This window comes from Electrophorus electricus, chromosome 18 (genome assembly GCF_013358815.1).
Source record: "Electrophorus electricus isolate fEleEle1 chromosome 18, fEleEle1.pri, whole genome shotgun sequence".
Lineage (NCBI taxonomy): Eukaryota > Metazoa > Chordata > Actinopteri > Gymnotiformes > Gymnotidae > Electrophorus > Electrophorus electricus.
The window spans coordinates 5,770,249-5,789,015 of NC_049552.1; the positions used below are offsets into that span (position 1 = coordinate 5,770,249).

At 41.8% G+C, this 18,767-nt stretch overlaps 2 protein-coding genes across 4 annotated transcripts; one reads left to right on the top strand and one right to left on the bottom strand.

Moving 5' to 3' along the window:
• Positions 1-480: 480 nt before the first annotated feature.
• On the top strand, positions 481-6,755 carry LOC113578795 (L-rhamnose-binding lectin CSL3-like). Its single transcript, XM_027012255.2, has 9 exons — positions 481-539; positions 787-822; positions 1,989-2,033; positions 2,847-2,982; positions 3,344-3,453; positions 4,545-4,589; positions 5,073-5,208; positions 5,583-5,692; positions 6,512-6,755. Coding segments are annotated over exons 1-9 (651 nt in total). The 5' UTR covers positions 481-508; the 3' UTR covers positions 6,514-6,755.
• A 653-nt stretch (positions 6,756-7,408) lies between these two features.
• On the bottom strand, positions 7,409-18,469 carry naa35 (N-alpha-acetyltransferase 35, NatC auxiliary subunit). 3 transcript variants are annotated; one of them, XM_035536517.1, is made up of 23 exons: positions 18,408-18,469; positions 17,076-17,204; positions 15,912-15,945; positions 15,677-15,791; positions 15,490-15,564; positions 15,112-15,279; positions 14,957-15,023; positions 14,806-14,849; positions 14,663-14,713; positions 14,477-14,560; positions 14,268-14,382; positions 12,486-12,664; positions 12,267-12,326; positions 11,927-12,033; positions 11,713-11,779; positions 10,368-10,466; positions 10,020-10,198; positions 9,235-9,374; positions 9,018-9,085; positions 8,778-8,918; positions 8,549-8,671; positions 8,085-8,165; positions 7,409-7,961 (listed from the first exon to the last, which is right to left on the bottom strand). In XM_035536517.1, the coding sequence occupies exons 1-23, from the start codon at positions 18,457-18,459 to the stop codon at positions 7,902-7,904; spliced, it is 2,238 nt and encodes a 745-aa protein (XP_035392410.1). In that variant the 5' UTR covers positions 18,460-18,469; the 3' UTR covers positions 7,409-7,901. The 3 variants fall into 3 exon arrangements, with proteins under 3 accessions (XP_035392410.1, XP_035392411.1, XP_035392412.1); XM_035536518.1 differs by having other exon boundaries at positions 18,365-18,439; XM_035536519.1 differs by lacking the exon at positions 18,408-18,469 and adding an exon at positions 17,832-18,356.
• Between the last annotated feature and the right edge of the window lie 298 nt (positions 18,470-18,767).

An 18,767-nucleotide genomic window follows, 5' to 3' on the forward strand; every position in this document is an offset into this window, starting at 1 on the left:
AAAAGGCCAGTAAAACTGCTTGTTAGGTACTGAACTCACAGTACATATCTAAGAGCGTCACAACAGAAGAAAGTGGAGACATCTCTGAGGTTAGTCTGACCTGATACGCGGGTCTTGTTTGCCATGTTGCGTTAGCAAGCTCATCAGCTAAAAAGTAAACTAGATTATAGGAGTCAGTCAAGGGCAAGTGACTTATAAAAAAGGGATAAGGGCACACAGTGGCAAATAAAGAAAATTATAATGAGTTAGAAAAATTAGAGCAAGCCAATCAGAAAAGACAGTGAGTTAGGAAAATTAGACTAAGCCAATGAAAGTACAGCAGCATGGCCTGCCGAGAATCTTGTAGGGTATTTAAGATTATGCATCAGTCAGCCAGTCATTCAAGACCGACCTGCTTTGTTGCTTAGATTTATTCTTTGCAATAAAGTTCATTTTGATTTAGTTTTTGCTTATCCTCGATTCTTCCATGACAAGCTTCACCTGCATCTCTGACACCGCCAGAAGCACAATGCTGATCCTGAAGCTCTCTCTACTCACGTGTAAGTTCTGTCCATGTTTCTGATGCTAATCCATAACTCCTGCATCTCAGCAGGAGAAACAGTAATCAAATCCTAACTGGGAAATACTAATTGTACCTTTTAGTGCAGGTCATCGTACAGCCAAAAATGCAGGCTTCCCTAATTGGGAAATCTGTTTATTACCCGGGGGAAAGGCCGACTTGCATTGAATGCTCTCGTTTAGGCTGTTTTAGGGGCAGTTAAAGGAGTGTCTCTTTCTGTCTTACAGTGCTGACTGTAGGTCCCGGCTTGCTTGTTTATGCAGGTAAACTCAGTCTAAACTCATGTTGACATTGTCATGGTCCTTCATCACTATATTCTCCCCTTTTATAAATTTGTTTTTTCCCCCTTTTATACTGATTGTGTATGATTATATTTATGTATATTGTCAGACTACAGTACACGTATGTGCATATTGTATGTTAGCTTTGTTTATAATACAACAAAGCCTGTCATGGCAGGGTTCCAGATTGTCTTAACAGTTCTATTCAAGTACCTGTGTATGATTTTTTTTTAAATCATAATTACTGTGTCCATCACCTCAGCTGTGGTAATCTTAAATGTCTCATTTTACATTTACAGCATTTAGCTGATGCGTTTATCCAAAGCGACTTACGATTATGACTGAATGCAACTTGAGCAATTGAGGGTTAAGGGTCTTGCTCAGGGCCATGGTGAGGCTTGAGTTGGCAACCTTTCGATTACAAAACAAGCACCTGAACCACTGTGTTCGATTAAAATGAAAATTCTCTAATAAGGCCCTCTGATTGGTACAACTGAAAAGCGTTCACCTTGTCATTAGGAGGTCATGATTTGATTGCTGATGATGCCACATACTTCCTGACAGAGCAATGTTGGCTGTGTTCTTAGGGAGGGAGGGGTGGCATACTCACTGTCCCCTGTCAATCAGTCACACTGGCCAATCATGGGTCTCTGAGCTCATGCAGCAGAAGGGGAGTGGATAGTGCTAGCCCCTGAGTTTCTCCACCCCCTGACGTTGAATGAGCTGCAGCTTGAAAGGATGCAGTGATTGGTTGTATGTGTCTGGCAGGAAGTATGTGACAGCCCCCACCCTCCCTGGCTGGCACCTGTTGAGTAACAGGGGAGAGTTACTTGAGGGGTTGGACATTTATATCTAAATCGGGGGATAAAATTGTGAAAAGTCCTAATAAATTCCAAGAAAATCTATAAAGGTTCTCACTGTGGTGGTAAATGTGAACTAGAATTTAATAATGCTGAACATATAAATACAAATAGTCACTTACCAGTACAAGACTATTTACCACAGGATTTGAGTTATGGCTAAAAGCAAACTAGAGCAATTATTAGAAACATTATCATTTTTATTAAACATTATTAGAAACCTTAGTCTGTATTTGTCACTTTTAACAAGAATTAAGCAGTGACTTCAACTGTGTCTGTGTCCCACAGAGACCCAGGTGACATGTCAAGGCGACAATGCTGTGCTGATATGTGGTTTGTATAGGCGCTGTTTTTCTTAGACATACCTCAAAGTTCTGGAACAATATCCCACTTCTTCCAATGATAGGACATTTTCAAGGAAATCTGAATAATTGTGGTGGGGTTTTTTTTACACTTACATGTATTTTATATAATTTAGATGTTGGACTGACGTGATTTTTACAGAATTTCTCTAAATTATATATTCAAATATTTCAGACAATATCCCACTACCTCCAGCTGAGTATGGATTTTTTTTTTTTTATGCATATACATGTACTTTTTGTAATCAGGATGAGAATATCCCACTACTACCAACTATAAATTTATGCTTACAAATGCAGACCTGACCTTTAATTAATTGACTACAGTTTGAGGAGTAAACTGTATAACTGTAGAGGTGGAAAGGAACTCTGAGCACTGGGGCTGTACTTCAGGGTGGCTTCTGCTTTGTGTCAGACAGCCAAATCTCACTTTGGCTAAAGAACCGACGGATAAGTGCAGGAGATGAGAAGCTCAGAGGTGACGGGATGGTTGGGGTGCACAAAGTTTGTCACAGAGGTCAGAGGGGAAGTTGGGTATGTATAGGAAGTTACATAGGAGTCAAGGTGTTACACAGGAAGTTATGGTGTGGGCTTTATCCCAAACCTTAGATAATTATTACATTTTAAGGAAGCTTGGGTAATGATGATTTCCAAACGTCCCCAGAATTGTTTCAATACCATCTTGATCTTTGAGCGCTGTTCATTTTTTCTGTGCAAATGATTTGTGCATATGTGGCTTGCAGACACAGTAACATCTTTTTGTCGTGCTAAACTTCAATCATAGGAGATGGTGTTTTAAATATCCAAAGCGTTAACTATGGCCGAAGTGATTCCACAACTTGTTCTGATGGACGGCCCAGCAGTGAAATCACCAACACCAAGTGCTGTGCAGCCTACACACTGGCTATAGTTACATCCATGTGAGTCCAGCTAAATTTATACCCATAAGTCAAAGTATACCCAAAGTATATAGTGTACTTTTTCAGTATTGATTTCTGGAAAGGTAGTGTAACAACCAAAAATATGTAGTCGAATGACTAAAGACTTTTATACATTTCAGGAAATACAGATTTTAATGTACAGAACAAAGTGCAAAAAAGCAACAGTGTTACACTTTTAGAGTCCTTGACTAGAATCAGGTCAAAAGATAAAGGCTACACAAATGGACGTCATTAAATAGTAACTGACCATGGAAATAGAAGGGCAAAAAATGAACTTTTCAATAAACATTAAAGATCCTCGTTCATTTTTTGTAATTCCCCAACGTTTTTCTCTCCACAGGTGTGAAGGCAAGAGCAGCTGTGTAGTACCTGCCACAAACTCTGTCTTCTCTGACCCCTGTTTCGGCACCTACAAGTACCTTACTATTAATTATTCCTGCGTGGAACTCAGTAAGTTTCCCTTTTGTCATCCCCCATTTATACTCTTCGCTGCTCTTAAGACTCCACTTGTTTTTACCAAAGTGACATTGACCTCATTTATACCTGTTCAATTATGCAAATCATGTCTGCAGATTTCCTGATAAGATTGTAAACACATGCATTTAAACTTTGCAACAAAGTGCATCTCTGATTAGATAGATTGCAATCTGACTGTTATAAACATAAAAAAAGAAGCAAATCTGCTCATAGCTTTCAGATTTCTTAGAGAAAGTCAACCATTCCACCATTTCTGCTTTTAAGGTGCCTCCTGGATGATTGCATGGTGTGACGTGATGTGATGTGTTGGGAGGGGATTTGAATGTCAACTCAGACCACATCCTGAAATGGTCTGAGCATTTAAATTTAAATCCGTTTTAAACGCATATTGGGTGAATTTACACCTACATTTTTATGTGGATAATAGTGATACTCAAGATGTATGAAATGACCAGGTGTAAATGGGGTCAAAGTTTCATGTACCTTGCGAACAGTCTGCATTTAAACTGTGACTACCTGACTATCTCCTGAACACTTCCCTCATCATCAGTTGCTCTGTCCATATGCTTCTAGTCATGGGGTCAAGGCACATTGTTCATTCTTTTTCTTTCTGTTTTGCGCACTTAACCTGCCTATATCTGATTGCTTACACCAACCCATTATCCCATAATCCCATAAGAAGTATTGAATTGCATTATGCCATTTTTTTATTTTACAAAACATTTATAATTGTTGCATACATCCTATTATTGTGCTTAAACTGTGTGTTGTTTTTTTTTTTTTTATTCAAGATATACATTTTGTAATTTACACAGCATACTAGCATTCAGGCTATTTATAGTTATTTGTACTGTACGAATGAGTTTCACAAATTTGTACAGTAAGGACACTAGTTCACCATCTGCCTTTGGCAAAGATCAATTACAGAAGTTTTTTTTTTTTTTTTTTAATCTATAACTAGACCTTAGGGCAAATGTGTTCTGAAAACATTCAACTTTGTCTTGACTTGACCCACTGAACAAGAATGAAGCAGTGATTTCTGCTCTGACTGCTGTGTTCTGCAGAGGCCAGTGTGACGTGTGAAGGCGATGATGCCGTGCTCACCTGTGGTTTGTACAGCCTCTTTAAAAAATAAATAAATAAATAACGTATCTGTAAATTATATAATCTGTGCTTTTAAACAATATTTGGCTAAAGAATATACCTCAAAGTTGTATAAGATTCAGGAACAATATCCCACTTCTTGGAGTTCAGCTGGAGTTCAGGGCGGCTTCTGCTTTGTGTCAGACAGCCAGATCTGACTTTGGCTGCACAAAGTTTGTCACAGAGGTCAGAGGGGAAGTTGGGTATGTATAGGACATTACATAGGAGGCAGGAAGTTAAGATGTGGGCTTTATCCCAAACTATTACGATTGTTTAAATAACTGTTACATTTTAAGGAAACTCAAAGATAGTTTCCAAACATACCCAGAATTCTTACACTCAGAATACAGTATAAGCACTGTTTATCTTTTCTTTGTAACTGAGTTGTGCACACAGTTGATTTGTAGACACTATCTTGTTTGTATGATGCCAAACTCCTTCAATTGTAGGAGATGATTTTATAACAGTCTACTGTGCTAACTACGGCCGAACTGATTTCACCACGTGTTCCGCTGGAGCACCCAAAAACCAGATCGCTAAAACAGACTGCTATGCAAACAACACGTTATCTGAGGTTAAAAACAGGTGAGTCCAACTAAATTTAAACATCAATGTATGCCTCTAGTTCTTTTGCATTATTCATTTCTGAAGGAGAAATGAACCACACAAAAAAAAATGCACATACAAGAATGACCAAAAACATTCTACAAAATTGTAGAGAATACATTTTATAGAAGATCTGCAAAAGACTGGCAGTGCAATATCTAAACATTTTAGTCCATGATTGTCATTTGTGCAAAGGGAATACAAATGAGCAAAGATAATCCAGGAGGATATCATTAAATAACAATTAACACTAAAAGAAGGAGAATAAAAACCACTTTGCTAAAAGCATTACTGTCCAGATCCTCATTCCCTTTTAGTTCTTATTACATTTGTGCCACTTTTGCTTTCCACAGATGTGAAGGCAAGAAAAAATGTGTGGTACCTGCCACAAACTCTGTCTTCTCCGACCCCTGTTACAGCACCTACAAGTACCTGAGCATTGGCTATTCCTGCAGGGATCACTGTGAGTTTCTCTTGTTGTCGCCCATTTGCACTGTTCACTGATCTCAGATTATCACCAGAGTGGCCTAGACACTATTAATCCCTGTTCAGTTATGTAGATTGTGTTTGTAGTTTGTGCTGGTAAGATTTTAACCGCAGGTATTTATACTTTGCATTAAAATGCATCTCTGATCAGCCAAATTGAGATCTGATTGGTATAAAGCATGAAAAATGCAAATCTGCTCATAGCTTTCAATATTTTTTGGAGAAAGATGCCAACTACGGCAGTTCTGCTTTGAGGTGGATTCTGGACAGTTACATGGTGTGACATGATGTGTTGGGAGGGGTTTTGGTTGTCAAGTATGTTTCAGACAGGTGTAACGTCTCGTTAAAATGCACCTCATACCACCCCCTGAAGTCGACCCAACAATGATAGTTGAATCCAGTTTAAATGCATCATGGGTGTATTTACACCTGCATTTGTATGCGGATCAACTCCCAAAACAACCATCTTCAGTCACATGGGGTCCAGGTCTTTGAGTCACAGGCACATGGGTTTTCCTTTTCACACATCTGTTTTGCTCACTTAACCTGCTGATTGCTGACTGCTGATTGCTTAGACCAAAAGCCTCAATCCCACAAAGCCCATAAAAATGAAATAAGACAACATATTGCTTAACACATTTAAAAATATTACATGCATCCTATACTTGTTTTATTCTCTTCAAAGTATACTTCCTTCGTGTAGTTTATATTGCCTACTGGCATTCATACTACTACATCATTTCCTACACTTTCAGTAATTTGTACACTATTGATTGCTTTGGTTTTTTTTTTACAGAATAACTCAAGGAATTCTGTCATCATCCCCAGGGTCGTCTTCTATCTGCACAGGGCTCAGATCAAGTTAAAATATGTAACCCTGCAGTATCCCATCCTGCAGAGGCATTGATATACTACATATATTAAATCACTGTAACGATTGTACCTTACTTCATTGATGATGACTATATGAGGAATCCGCCAGAACCGCATGACCAGCAGTTACATAAATGGCGCATTTAGGTAGATACAGAAAACATCTCACTTCAGCCAATACAAGTAACACAGTTGCAGCAAGCTGTTTATTGCTTAAAAAAAAAAAAAAAAAAAAAGTTTGTTAGCATGAACTAATTGAGTTTTGCTGGAATATCTAAGGGATGGATTTTTTTTTAGCCCATCCATTTGCTCTCTGGGACTTGCTCGCTCTGTAGCCTTTTCAAAGGCTGGTGAAGATGCACGTTAATAAAAGCACAACCTGAGTGAGCCATGTCCGCCTCTTGCATTGCCAAGCAGATGCCACACATGTGTCAGAAAGAGATGATCTCTGCCATGATCCTGTGAAAAAGGCCAGTGAGTTCACTGTGGAACACTGCGCTACATTTTGCTGTGCTAAAACAAGCAATCAGCACAATGCTGAAAGTTAAATTTTAATTGTTCTTTTACATGCATATTTCGGTAGAACCAGTTTACCGTTTGCTTAATAGAGCTAGAAATGTTCAGTTTAGTAAATTGAGGAAGGACTGCTCAGTAATTAATAAAATATGCTAGTAGAATGTTACTCTAACTGTACATATCACAGTTCCATAAAATTGTTGTAAAAGTTGTTTTGAAATTTACATTTTTATTTTTGTAAATTTTTAAAGTGCCAAAGATCTTTTTCAAAACTTCAAACGCATTCAATAAGTAAGACCAAATCTGAAAGATGTTCACTGGTTTTAAATTTTAAAATCTTTATTTAAAAAAGGTTGTGTTCTGAGATGACAATTTAATTGAAAGTAACAAAAATTTACATACACGCAAATTATGGAAAAGACACACCGACATATGCACCCCCCCAATGTCACATGCATCTGAGTAAAACACTGGTAATTAAACATGAAAGTCTACAGAAGCCTTTCCACATAACCAGTTCCATCAACTCCATCAGAAGACTTTTACACAAAAGGGTCTTTTATATACTTGCAGTCACAAAACGAATTGCCTTCTCAAATTCCCAGTCATCTTGAGTAACCTTTGAGTAATCAGTTAAGTCGTACTGTGAAGAAAACGGAGCCCTGTCGCCTGCTCGTGCAACGGTAAAGTGGTGTGGTGGATGTGGACCCTGCGGTTCCATGACTCAGAGCTCAGGAGGGGGAGATGAACCTGGAGAGCTCAGGCTGTGAGGCGCGGGGGACCTTCACTAGAAGGAGTCAGATGATTTTGACTATGGGGAAGTACTTGTGCGCAGAGAAATCGAACTCAGGAAGGGCCTGAAAAAAATAATGTAGTTCACCATGTTCCTGTGTTTGTTCACGGCAATAAAACCTGAATTCCATGATGCATTAGAGAAAAGACAGGAGGTGGCTGTGGAACAGCCAATGCCGTCACCCTACCTTAGTCTCCTTCTTGTGTCCTCCTGCTAGCAGCTTCATCACGACAATGTTCGGTTTGGCCACTTTGAGGATACGGTTCACCTAGACCACCCCGAGGGGAAAAAAAAAACCCATTATGACACAAAGAGACATCGTTTCCATCTTTAGTAGTTTAAAATGGTAGTCTGCAATGAAACTGCATGGCGGACAGGGAAGAGCTGCTTTATGCTAGCCAAGTCATGCTTGCATTTTGACTCAGCATTAAAACAGCGATGCATTTCTGCCATGTGTGTCTTTGTGGAGGAGTGTTTCACCCAAAATGCCAACAGAGGGACCACGGTGCTGAAGTTGTTAGGGGCAGGTTTTAGCATTCTGCATTGAAGATTATGCTAACCGGTCACCATTAACTTCCAGTTAATGTTAGCCTCATCAGCTTTTTTGGGTGAACTGTGCCTTTATGCATGTGAACTGGACGCAGGCCTTGCCTCGGCATCAGGGCTGCTGACGTTTTCCAGTATGAGTTTGGCCTGCTGGAAGTGCTTGCTGGCGGCTGTGTACAGGTCAGCTGAGCGCGGCGGGGGGTTGTATTTCTTCAAGTCCGACATTTCCTGCCCAAAAATGAGAGTCGCATGATGACACATCCAGCATTTGTGGTACTCTGGAGCTAAGAGCGGCGGTGGAGTCTGGGGTGGGGTTGGGGCAGGGCCCTGGTACCTTGAACTGGATGTAGTGCACCGGGGGGGGCGTGACCACGCTGTTGAAGGGGGCGAAGCGATGCTCGTAGCGCACCTGCTCGCTGTCCAGCTCGAACTGAGGCTTTCGGACCTTACCGTCCATGTCCAGCGCTATCATGGTCTGTACGGACCGAGGAGGGACTCATCAAGAAGGCTGGACTATAAAGAACTTGGTTAGCAGGACGGATTAAGCGCTTGTGTGTGTCAGTCCAGGGTTTACCTTGTACATGCCAGCGCACATGTTCTGGTAGGCCTGGCTCATGGTGATCTCTTTGCCCAGAGGACGAGCTGAGGAGAGAGCAGGGAGCCAACCACAGTTACCGAACAACCGCATACGTGCATCTTTTAACCTCATTACCAGTTCTCCAGAGTGCTGCCTGAGTTTCCGACTCCGCCCCTTTTCCTACCAACCAATGGGCTGGAGTGGGGGGTGATACCTTTCTTCTTCTTCTTGCTCTTCTTGCTGCTGCGTCCTTTCTGCTGCTGCTCCTCCACGATGCGCTCCTCCGCCATCTGGGAGCTGTCTGCCCTGCTCAGTGTTGACATCAGCCACGCGTACAGGAACTCAGAGAGGTACCTGCACTCAAGTTACACACAAGAGCATGCACTTTATACACACACACACACACACACACACACCTTACAAACAGCCTAATACAACCATTACATTGGAGGAATTTTACAAGGGATATTACTGTTGTAACTGCTGCATACTGTAAGATTTGTTTAATGTTATTTTATAGTTACAGTAGATGACAGACAACTAGATTTAGTACTTGCGCAATAATGTAGTATAATCTTAATAAATATAATATTTCAAAGACTGACCAGTACTTGTACTATAGTATAATGTGGTAGAAGTAGCTAATAGCTGTCATAGTACACTAGTATGATACCTTAGAGTTTTGGTAATGTAGTGGTTACTTGATGTAGTAGTACTCATGCAGTAGTATTATAACTAATGTTGTACATGGGACTGACCAGTAGATGTAGTACTACTCATGCAGTAGAATTAGCACTGGAGTGGTACATGAGACTCACCAGTAGATGTAATAGTACTTGTGCAGTAGCATTAGCACTGGAGTGGTAGATGAGACTCACCAGTAGATGTAGTAATACTCATGCAGTAGAATTAGCACTGGAGTGGTATAATGAGACTCACCAGTAGATGTAGTAATACTCATGCAGTAGCATTAGCACTGGAGTGGTAGATGAGACTCACCAGTAGATGTAGTAATACTCGTGCATGCTGTAGAGCTCGAGCTCAAAGCCGCTGAGCAGATAGTGGATCATGATGCGCAGGTTGTGGTAGAGAACCCAGGTGCCCAGACAGGCCAAGTGCTGCCTCTGAGGCTCCAGCTTCATCAGCAGACCGTGCAGAGCTGCGTCCACCTTCTCAGCCTCATCACAACACACAACATCAGCTACAACTCCGCATGTCTCCCCACGAGTGTAATGCAAGGCATATGGCAACTCTGCATGGCTGAAGTACAACTGGACATCAGCTACAGGCCCAACAGATATGTAAAGGTGGATGTTATATTACACACACCCCCACCCCCACACCTACCTCATCCTGCAGGGTGGCAAACTCCTCGAGTATGTGACCCAGCTTGTCCCTCTGGCGAGCTCTGTTGTGGCCATGAATCTGGATCAGACTGCAGAACGGCTGGGGAAACAATTCGCCGCAATAGATATTACATTTCTACCATTTCACTCTCCAGTTACTACACTATATTGCCAAAATTATTCGCTCACCCATCCAAATAATTTAATTCAGGTGTTCCAATCACTGTGAAAGAATGGGTCACAGAGGAGCTTAGTGAATTCCAGCGTGGTACCGTGATAGGATACCACCTGTGCTACAAGTCCAGTCATGAATTTTCATCGTTACTAAATATTCCACAATCAACTGTCAGTGATATTATAATAAAGTGGAAGCAACTGGGAATGACAACAACTCAGCCGCGAAGTGGTAAGCCACGTAAAATGACAGAGTGGGGTCAGTGGATGCTAAGCCGCATAATACGCAGAGGTCGCCAACTTTCTGCAGAGTCAATCGCTACAGACCTCCAAATTTCATGTGGCCTTCAGGTTAGCTCAAGAACAGTGCGTAGAGCTTCATGGAATGGGTTTCCATGGCCGAGCAGCTGTATCCAAGCCTTACATCACTAAGTGCAAGGCAAAGCGATGGATGCAGTGGTGTAAAGTGTGCCGCCACTGGACTCTAGAGCAGTGGAGATGTGTTCTCTGGGGTGACGAATCACACTTCTCCATCTGGCAATACGATGGACGAGTCTGGGTTTGGCGGTTGCCAGGAGAATGGTACTTGCCTGCCTTAATTGTGCCAAGTGTAGATTGGTGGAGGGGGGATTATGGTGTAGGGTTGTTTTTCAGGATTTGGGCTTAGCCCCTTAGTTCCAGTGAAAGGTACTGTTAATGCTTCAGCATACCAAGAGATTTTGTACAATTTCATGCTCCCAACTTTGTGGGAACAGTTTGGGGATGGTCCCTTCCTGTTCCAACATGACTGCGCACCAGTGCACAAAGCAAGGTCCATAAAGACATGGATGAGCGAGTTTGGTGTGGAAGAACTTGACTGGCCTGAACAGAGTCCTGACTTTAAACAGATAGAACACCTTTGGGATGAATTAGAGCTGTGACTGAGAGCTAGGCCTTCTGGTCCAACATCAGTGTCTGATTTCCATAAACACACTCCTAAACCTTGTGGAAAGCCTTCCCAGAAGAGCTGAAGCTGTTACAGCTGCAAAGGATGGATATTAATCCATAGATTGGGATGTCACTCAAATTCATATGCGTGTGAAGGTAGACAAGTGAATACTTTTGGCAATATAGTATATATGTTTCGTGTTGAAGTTGTAGCACAGGTTGTTGCGGTGTAGTTACAGGCATACCCGAGAGCAGTGAGTGACAAAGGAGTCGATGTAGTCTTTGGCCTGGTGGTTATTATACAGACTGCACCTGCAGATGTAACTCCAGTTAACACCAGGCAGCAACAGCAAAGTTGTGCTTGAGACACAATCTCAACACGTCACCATCAATATGCAAATATATTGAGTCACAATCACACCAACACTCACCCACCCTCCCAGCAACACACCCACTCACTTTGGGGACAGAACAGGCGGGCTGACAAAATAGCGAAGAGCATCTTTGATCATGTCCTGCATCAGGTGAGTCCCGAACACTTTTTTATTGTCAATCAGAAATGTAGTCTACACAAATGAACAAAAACCCCAAAAGTATTAATAACAGCACATAAAAAACATGACAGAATGCAATGACTCACCCAGGTACAGACTGAATACATCTGCTCTACACAGTACAGACTGTGTACAGATTGAATATGTTTATACAGTATTTATCTGGATTACAGTGGTAATGCAGGCTAGCGGTGTCTTCGCCTACCTGGATTACAGTGATTTAAGCATGGATGGGAGCTGTATACCTGTAATAAAGACCTTGACAGTACACAAGGGGACTGCTCGCTAAATTCACAAAAGAAATCCTGAAAAACAAACATACGTGTACACACACACACACACACACAAACACACACATACACACACACACACACGCATACACACACAAAGTAAGATGTAAAGTAAAATGGCATTCCTTTCAGCTACTGTACGAATGCATTTCTGAGACCAGTTCGCCCCCTTACCAAGATGCTGTGCAGGTTGGTGGTGTTGATGACCTCACACACGGTCTTTATCCGCTCGATCAGCTTGCTGAAGTAGCTGACCATCTCCTCACGCTTGATAATCTTGGCGTAGCGTGGGAACGTGGGTGGCAGCAGGCGCTGGTTCACCAGCGGCTCAAAGCCCATCATGATGGGATGGTCTGGGGAATACGACGTGTGTTCAGAGAAAGAACAAAATATAAAGATATAAAGACGTATAAAGTCTCCATCCTACAACCTCTCTACATGTGCTAAATGTAAATTAACAAATCCACTAAAATAACAGCAGAGAAGGACCCGCTCCTACTCAGAGTTGTCTGCTGTATTACTTGTGCGAGAGTTAACCAGTGTTACTAGTCCTTCCTAAATCCCCAGTCAGCTAGTTGTAAAGTTAAACATTCACATAGAAAATAAAGATGCACACTTCAGAATTAAAGAAAATAGCTGGTCCGTCTTTTATTGCAGGTTAACCTTAACAAGCATTATTGAGGTACCCTCCGGAGAATGTCTAATGATCAAAGAACCCACATTTTTATACATTGGTCAGAAGTGATTATGTATTTACCCCACCGTTTTACATAAGTGTTTGCATTCACCACCATTATATCCAAACCATACATTAGTCAGCATATGCAAACTGACATTCAACACACAGCACCAGTTGTAACCCGTTACCACCAAATTCCAAGAGAAGACTTCTCTTAACCTTGTCCTAAAGAAGATTGTTTTTCTGTACCATCCTGAGCCTGGTGGAGAGGTCATATATCTCACCCTGAGGTACACCAAAGCCTACCCAGCCTTTGCTGAAGCCTGCGGAGGCTTCTGCCCTAAAAGGAGAAAGACTCTCTATACTCCTTTATGTTTTACGTTATTAATATGTCTAATGCAATGTTAGGCCTCTTTTGCCTGTTAACACTCTTTTATTACCTCAAAACCAAGAGAAGGCCTGCTGACCATTTTGTGGAACACCTTCCGACCATCAGAATGAACGATTTGTCATTTTCAGTGACAAGGCATTGCTATGCTAATGGCCTTGCAGTAATGACATGGCTGTTTGTATTGCCAGTTGTTGCTATGGTTGCAATGAATTTATAAAATCAAAGAAAAAGATCTTGTCTATATTCTTTGTAGTTGAGAACCCCATGGAATGAATGTTATGATTTAAACATCTACTTTAACCTAAACGCTGGTTTCACCTCCTAGCACTTCAGAAGCACTTTGCTTGTACTGCTAATGAAGTAACTCTGGAAACCTCATGTACTTGACCATAATATTGACTACCTATATCACACACACACACACACACTTATATATTTATATAACCGCTATTTCGACCAGCTGGAGCCTTTTGCCTACAACTCACATGAATCATATCTGTGCTGGTATTCAGTGAAACAGCATTCGTCTTGTGTGATATTGCTATTAAATCAATAGACAGACAGATATTCAAAACTGTAGTGATGTGCACAACATTTCTTTCATCAGCTGTGCAAGCAAAGTGCTTCTGAATTACACAAACAGCTGATAAAGGACATCTCTCAATTGCTCAACTTGTACTCAACTTGTACTCAATTGCTCAACTTGTACTCACTCATAATTGTAAGTCGCTTTGGATAAAAGCGTCAGCTAAGCGCCGTAAATGTAAATAAACGTGTGTGATATAGACACGTGTGTGCGTGCGTGATACCTTTTATGTTGTCCTTCTATGACTAAATGCTGTGTTCAATGGCTGCACGTGTGTGTCTGTTTGTATATGTGTAATACCTCCTTTAGTGGTGTCGTTCTGTGACTGGATGCCATATTGGATGGTGGAGTGTATTGCGGGCAGGAGGTCTGCTGCCTGACTCATCAGCTTCTGGGCTTCACTCACAGCACTCGTCTGAAATTGCAGCCAAGCCCACAACCCATCAACCAATCAGAGCCTTCACCCATCCCAAACCATTTAACATGCCCATAAACGGCTCATTTCGCACCTCTTTTTTAGTAAAGGAAATGAGAGCAGTCAACAGGAGGCGGGTGAATTTAATCCTGCTGAACAAAGCCAGGCACTGCTGATGCTGAGAACAGAGAGGAAGAGAAAGAGAACATGTGCTATGTGAGTTGCATTGCACCGAACATCAGAGTACCAAAAGTATTTCTGACCATCACATTGCTCTTACATCCAGCTCCACCTCAGGGTCTCGCTGCTCTCCCTGCCGACTGCGGGTGCTCTGAGAGAGAGTTGGAATATGAAAAACATGTCAGGTTCATCATCACTGGAGAAGGTATTGCAGGGTTTGGCAGTGTTCCTTTATAACGATACCTTCACTTTCCTCTGCAGCTCATCCTCGACATCCTTCAGCATCCCTATGGCAAACGGATAGGGAGAAAAAGGAAAACGCACGTTACGCAAGTGGAAACATGCAGCAGGAACGCTACGGCGATGAGTTCCAGCGCCAGAGGCCGTTCGCTACCTGTGACTCTCAGGTCCGTCACGTTGTTGGCCATTTTGAACCCGTAGGTCATCGCCTGGAAATCCTCCTGAAGGTTCAGAAACACGGCCGGTCAGATTCAAACGGAGTCAGGCAAAAACGTGGCAGCAGAAAGGAGAGCCGGTAAATATTGTTACCTCCTCGAACACGGCGGCCTTGTTGACCTTCTCGCGGGCGATGTCGCACACTTTGAGGATGCCGAGGGCAAAGGCTTTGAGGGCAGGGTCCAGGATCAGCTCAGGGTTATGCACATACAGACAGGTGAAGACTGTCTGCGCCAGAGAGTGACCCTCCAGCCATGTGATCTACAGACAGACAGACAGAGAGAGAGAGAGAGAGAGAGAGAGAGAGAGAGAGAGATATTTCCCAATTCAAGAGCAATGTTGCATATTTCATATTCTGCAGATGTGGTATATTATTTTGCACATTTAAAAAAGCTGTATTTCAATTTAAAGAAAACAAAGCACAGCAAGCAACATACATGGAAACTGTAAAACTGTAAATAGAAAGCTAACCAAGCAGCAAAAGCAGGTGTCCACAATTCCGATCAGCTCAGGCAGGGACAGGTCCTTCACTCTGATGGCCTCATCCTACCAAGAGAGAGCAACACAACCATGAGGATCCCAAGAACAGCAATCAAAACCCAAGGGCATGGCAGGGCCTTCTCGACGTGCGGTTACAGAAGAGCGTACGAAGACGGACCTTGACGGCCTGCTCGAAGTTGAGAACTTTCCGGTTCACTTGGTTCCCGATCATCCCCGCGTCCATTTTTGGGTCCATCATCTCGATGGCCGACATCGCCTCGAACAGACCGAACCTGCAAGTGCAATAAGCGTTCGATGTTTCCACTATACAGTATTCTGATCTGGACAGAGTGCCTCTAGTCTGCAAAGCTCTCTGGAAGAAACTGTTACAGACATGGATGGCTGATACTCACAGCTTGTCATGGAGCAGTTCTCCAAGTTTCAGTTCTGCATAAGTGAAGAAGCAAATAAAGAATTTTATTTTGATTTTGGACAAAATAAAAAGATTAGCTTCACTTCAAATGGAAGGAATGGCTTAATGAATTAAACAATTTCACACCAATCAATCATGTATAATATAGCTGCCTATACTGATTATAGTTAGTATTTGCTTGCTAAGACATATATTATTAGCTCATTTCTTGTATTTTAAACATGGTCACACCACAGTACAAGCTAGTTTTGAGTGCCGTTTCCCCAGACAATTTCACATTCAAGGAAGATTCTTACAAAATGCCTGAATTCAGGACTCAACTTGCTCACAAAGGCTGTATGTTTGCAAAGAGTCAGCAGCTAAGTATTCTCGCAACCCTGTTTCTCTCAAACTCTACAGCCTGGAAAATCTTCAACCCCCAGAAATGAAACCACTGGGCTCTGTAGAATCCAACACAGCTCCAGACAGTGCTTACATGTACAACAGCTTAAATGATTACATCGGAGTGTCACGGTGGTTGACAAGGTGGGGGTTATCATATGATCATGTTTATTTAAGCCTGTTCTGTTTGTATGACCACTTGTCGGTCATCGTATATTACGTTGGCTCCTTTTATTAAGGTTAGTGCACTTTGATGTTTGGTTTCATATTCGTTCGTTTTCATTAAACGTTTCAGTTGGATACTCGGGTTGGCTTCCTGCCTTTTTTCTATACATTTTTCACCTGAGACACTGAGTATTTCTTACATATACATGCTTTTTACTTGTTTGGGTTGCATCTTCTGCATTGCCTGGATGAGCACACCACAAATATTCAGAAAATGCTTTTTTCCCCCCGATGGCTCAGTGGAAAAAACTATTGTGGGAGAGGGAGAGACTTACATCCTGAGAGAGTCAATGAAATCCCAGTTGGCTCTAATAACAACAAACAGCTGGCACAGTACTATAGCCAAGTTGGGTCTGTTCAGTAAAAATAGTCATTCTAAATCAGGCCTGCTCCATTACCTTGTACAAGGCACAGAAGAGGAGATAAAGCTTCTTTTTCATTATTTAAATAATTTACTATGTTTATGTCTCCTGTGTAAATATCAAGTGAAGCACTAACAGACACACCCATACATGTGCAAGCGCACAAACACACACACCTTTACAGGCCCCTTTGAAATCCTGGGTGATGTCCACCCAGTCGGCATTGTTCCTCATCTTTTCTGGGATTCCGAGGCCCCACCCCCCTTCATCCTCTTCAACAGATGACTTCATCACCATGGAGACGGCTGCCAACAGAGGAAGTATGCAGGTCATAACCAAAGCCTGCAGTGCAGTTGTTAATGCCACAAAACAATAATATAGCGATTCAAATCTTATTTCACCAACCCTCACTTTAACGCATATCAAATAATGAGGAAACCTTACACTGATATCATAAAGCCATTGTTTGTGTAGTGTAATGTGTTTTATACCCCTAGTGACCTCAAACACTGAACTGAGAATCTATGTTTATGAAACATTTACTTTTTATCATACATCACGATGAAAACGATGTTCCAAAAACATGTCTAAAAATACTTAAGGCACACGGTGGATTAAAAGTAGAATGGAATTGAAGACAGGAGTTACTGCAAACAAAAATTGGCTCTGGATTCACGGGTGGAGTTGTAATTTAAATAGTCCAGGGCATACAGCCAAAGTTATTAAAATAGCTGGAATTTAGGATAAAATAATGCCTAGTTTGGTATCACGCTGTATAAAGCTTTATGCGGGTTCTGAGGCGCTCAAAGGCACCAGACCACACAAGTTTGACAATTGCCCTAACTTTAACCACCGAAAAACTTTAATCACCGTACACTTCGCAATTCATGGTACTTGACCGGTTCTGCGGTGTCTTTATGGATGTCACTGACCTGAGGCACATCGGTGACAACTCCAATTCAGCGAAACGTAAGTAAATGTTATCTAAGATAAAACAGTGACAGCTACCGCTGTGCAAACGCATCAAGCTAGGTAGGTAGGTAGATAGGTAGCTAACACCATAGCGTTAGTTGTTTCGGAATGTAGGCAGACAGAGAATAAATTTCACTTCGTTTAAAAAAAAAACAAAAGAAAAAGAGCGCCATTGAGGGACAACACGGGCAAGAATGTTTCTTAAACAAAGGAACGAAACGCTTGAATGAGACAGTCAACACGTTTGCTAGCTAATTAGGATGAACTGGTTAGATAGCTAATTAGCCAGCCAGCTAGCTAGCTGTGTGTCCTGTCATTCTGTGTGCACAGGACTTCACATACAGTCGCTAGGTAGCAAGCAGCTACCACACTGCGAGTAACAGTTAGTTTATTAAGTAACTACACATATTAGCTACATCACCGACAGTAATGCTTAACGCGATTAGTTACTATTTGGTGTTAACACAATTACATAAGTGTAGACGTTAAATACCTCCTAAATTAGCCTACAGAATTTCTCGGCTGCAACCACTCACCAACGCTTCTACCGGGCGCTGGAAAAATGTCGTCATATTCGAGTTGCAACATGGGAATGACAGTTCCACAAAAATCAAAACATTAAGTGCATGAACATTATAGCCCTCTTCCAATAACTGTGTCAAGGCCAAAGATATGTTTGTCTGTTATTAAACAATTATTATATTTACTATTGCCACGCACCGAATTCTCGTGTGCGGTTCCAATGTGTTTAAATGGCTGTAAATTCCTACATTTCCCAGAAGACTTCGGTTACCTTGACTCTCGCGTAGCTACGCTGTTAGTGACGGGAGTACACCCATATTCGTAGATCTTCAAGCCATCGTTTTCGGAAATGCTGCATGAGCACGACTTTAAGA

Coding starts and splice junctions, on each gene's coding strand:
- naa35 (XM_035536517.1), bottom strand. CDS start 18,459: ATGTTGCAACTCGAATATGACGACATTTTTCCAGCGCCCGGTAGAAGC. Junction 14,714..14,805: donor AGCTGCAGAGGAAAGTGAAG/GTATCGTTATAA, acceptor ACTCTCTCTCAG/AGCACCCGCAGTCGGCAGGG. Junction 8,166..8,548: donor TCAGCAGCCCTGATGCCGAG/GCAAGGCCTGCG, acceptor GGGGTGGTCTAG/GTGAACCGTATCCTCAAAGT.
- LOC113578795 (XM_027012255.2), top strand. CDS start 509: ATGCTGATCCTGAAGCTCTCTCTACTCACGT. Junction 540..786: donor GAAGCTCTCTCTACTCACGT/GTAAGTTCTGTC, acceptor TCTGTCTTACAG/TGCTGACTGTAGGTCCCGGC. Junction 823..1,988: donor CGGCTTGCTTGTTTATGCAG/GTAAACTCAGTC, acceptor TGTGTCCCACAG/AGACCCAGGTGACATGTCAA.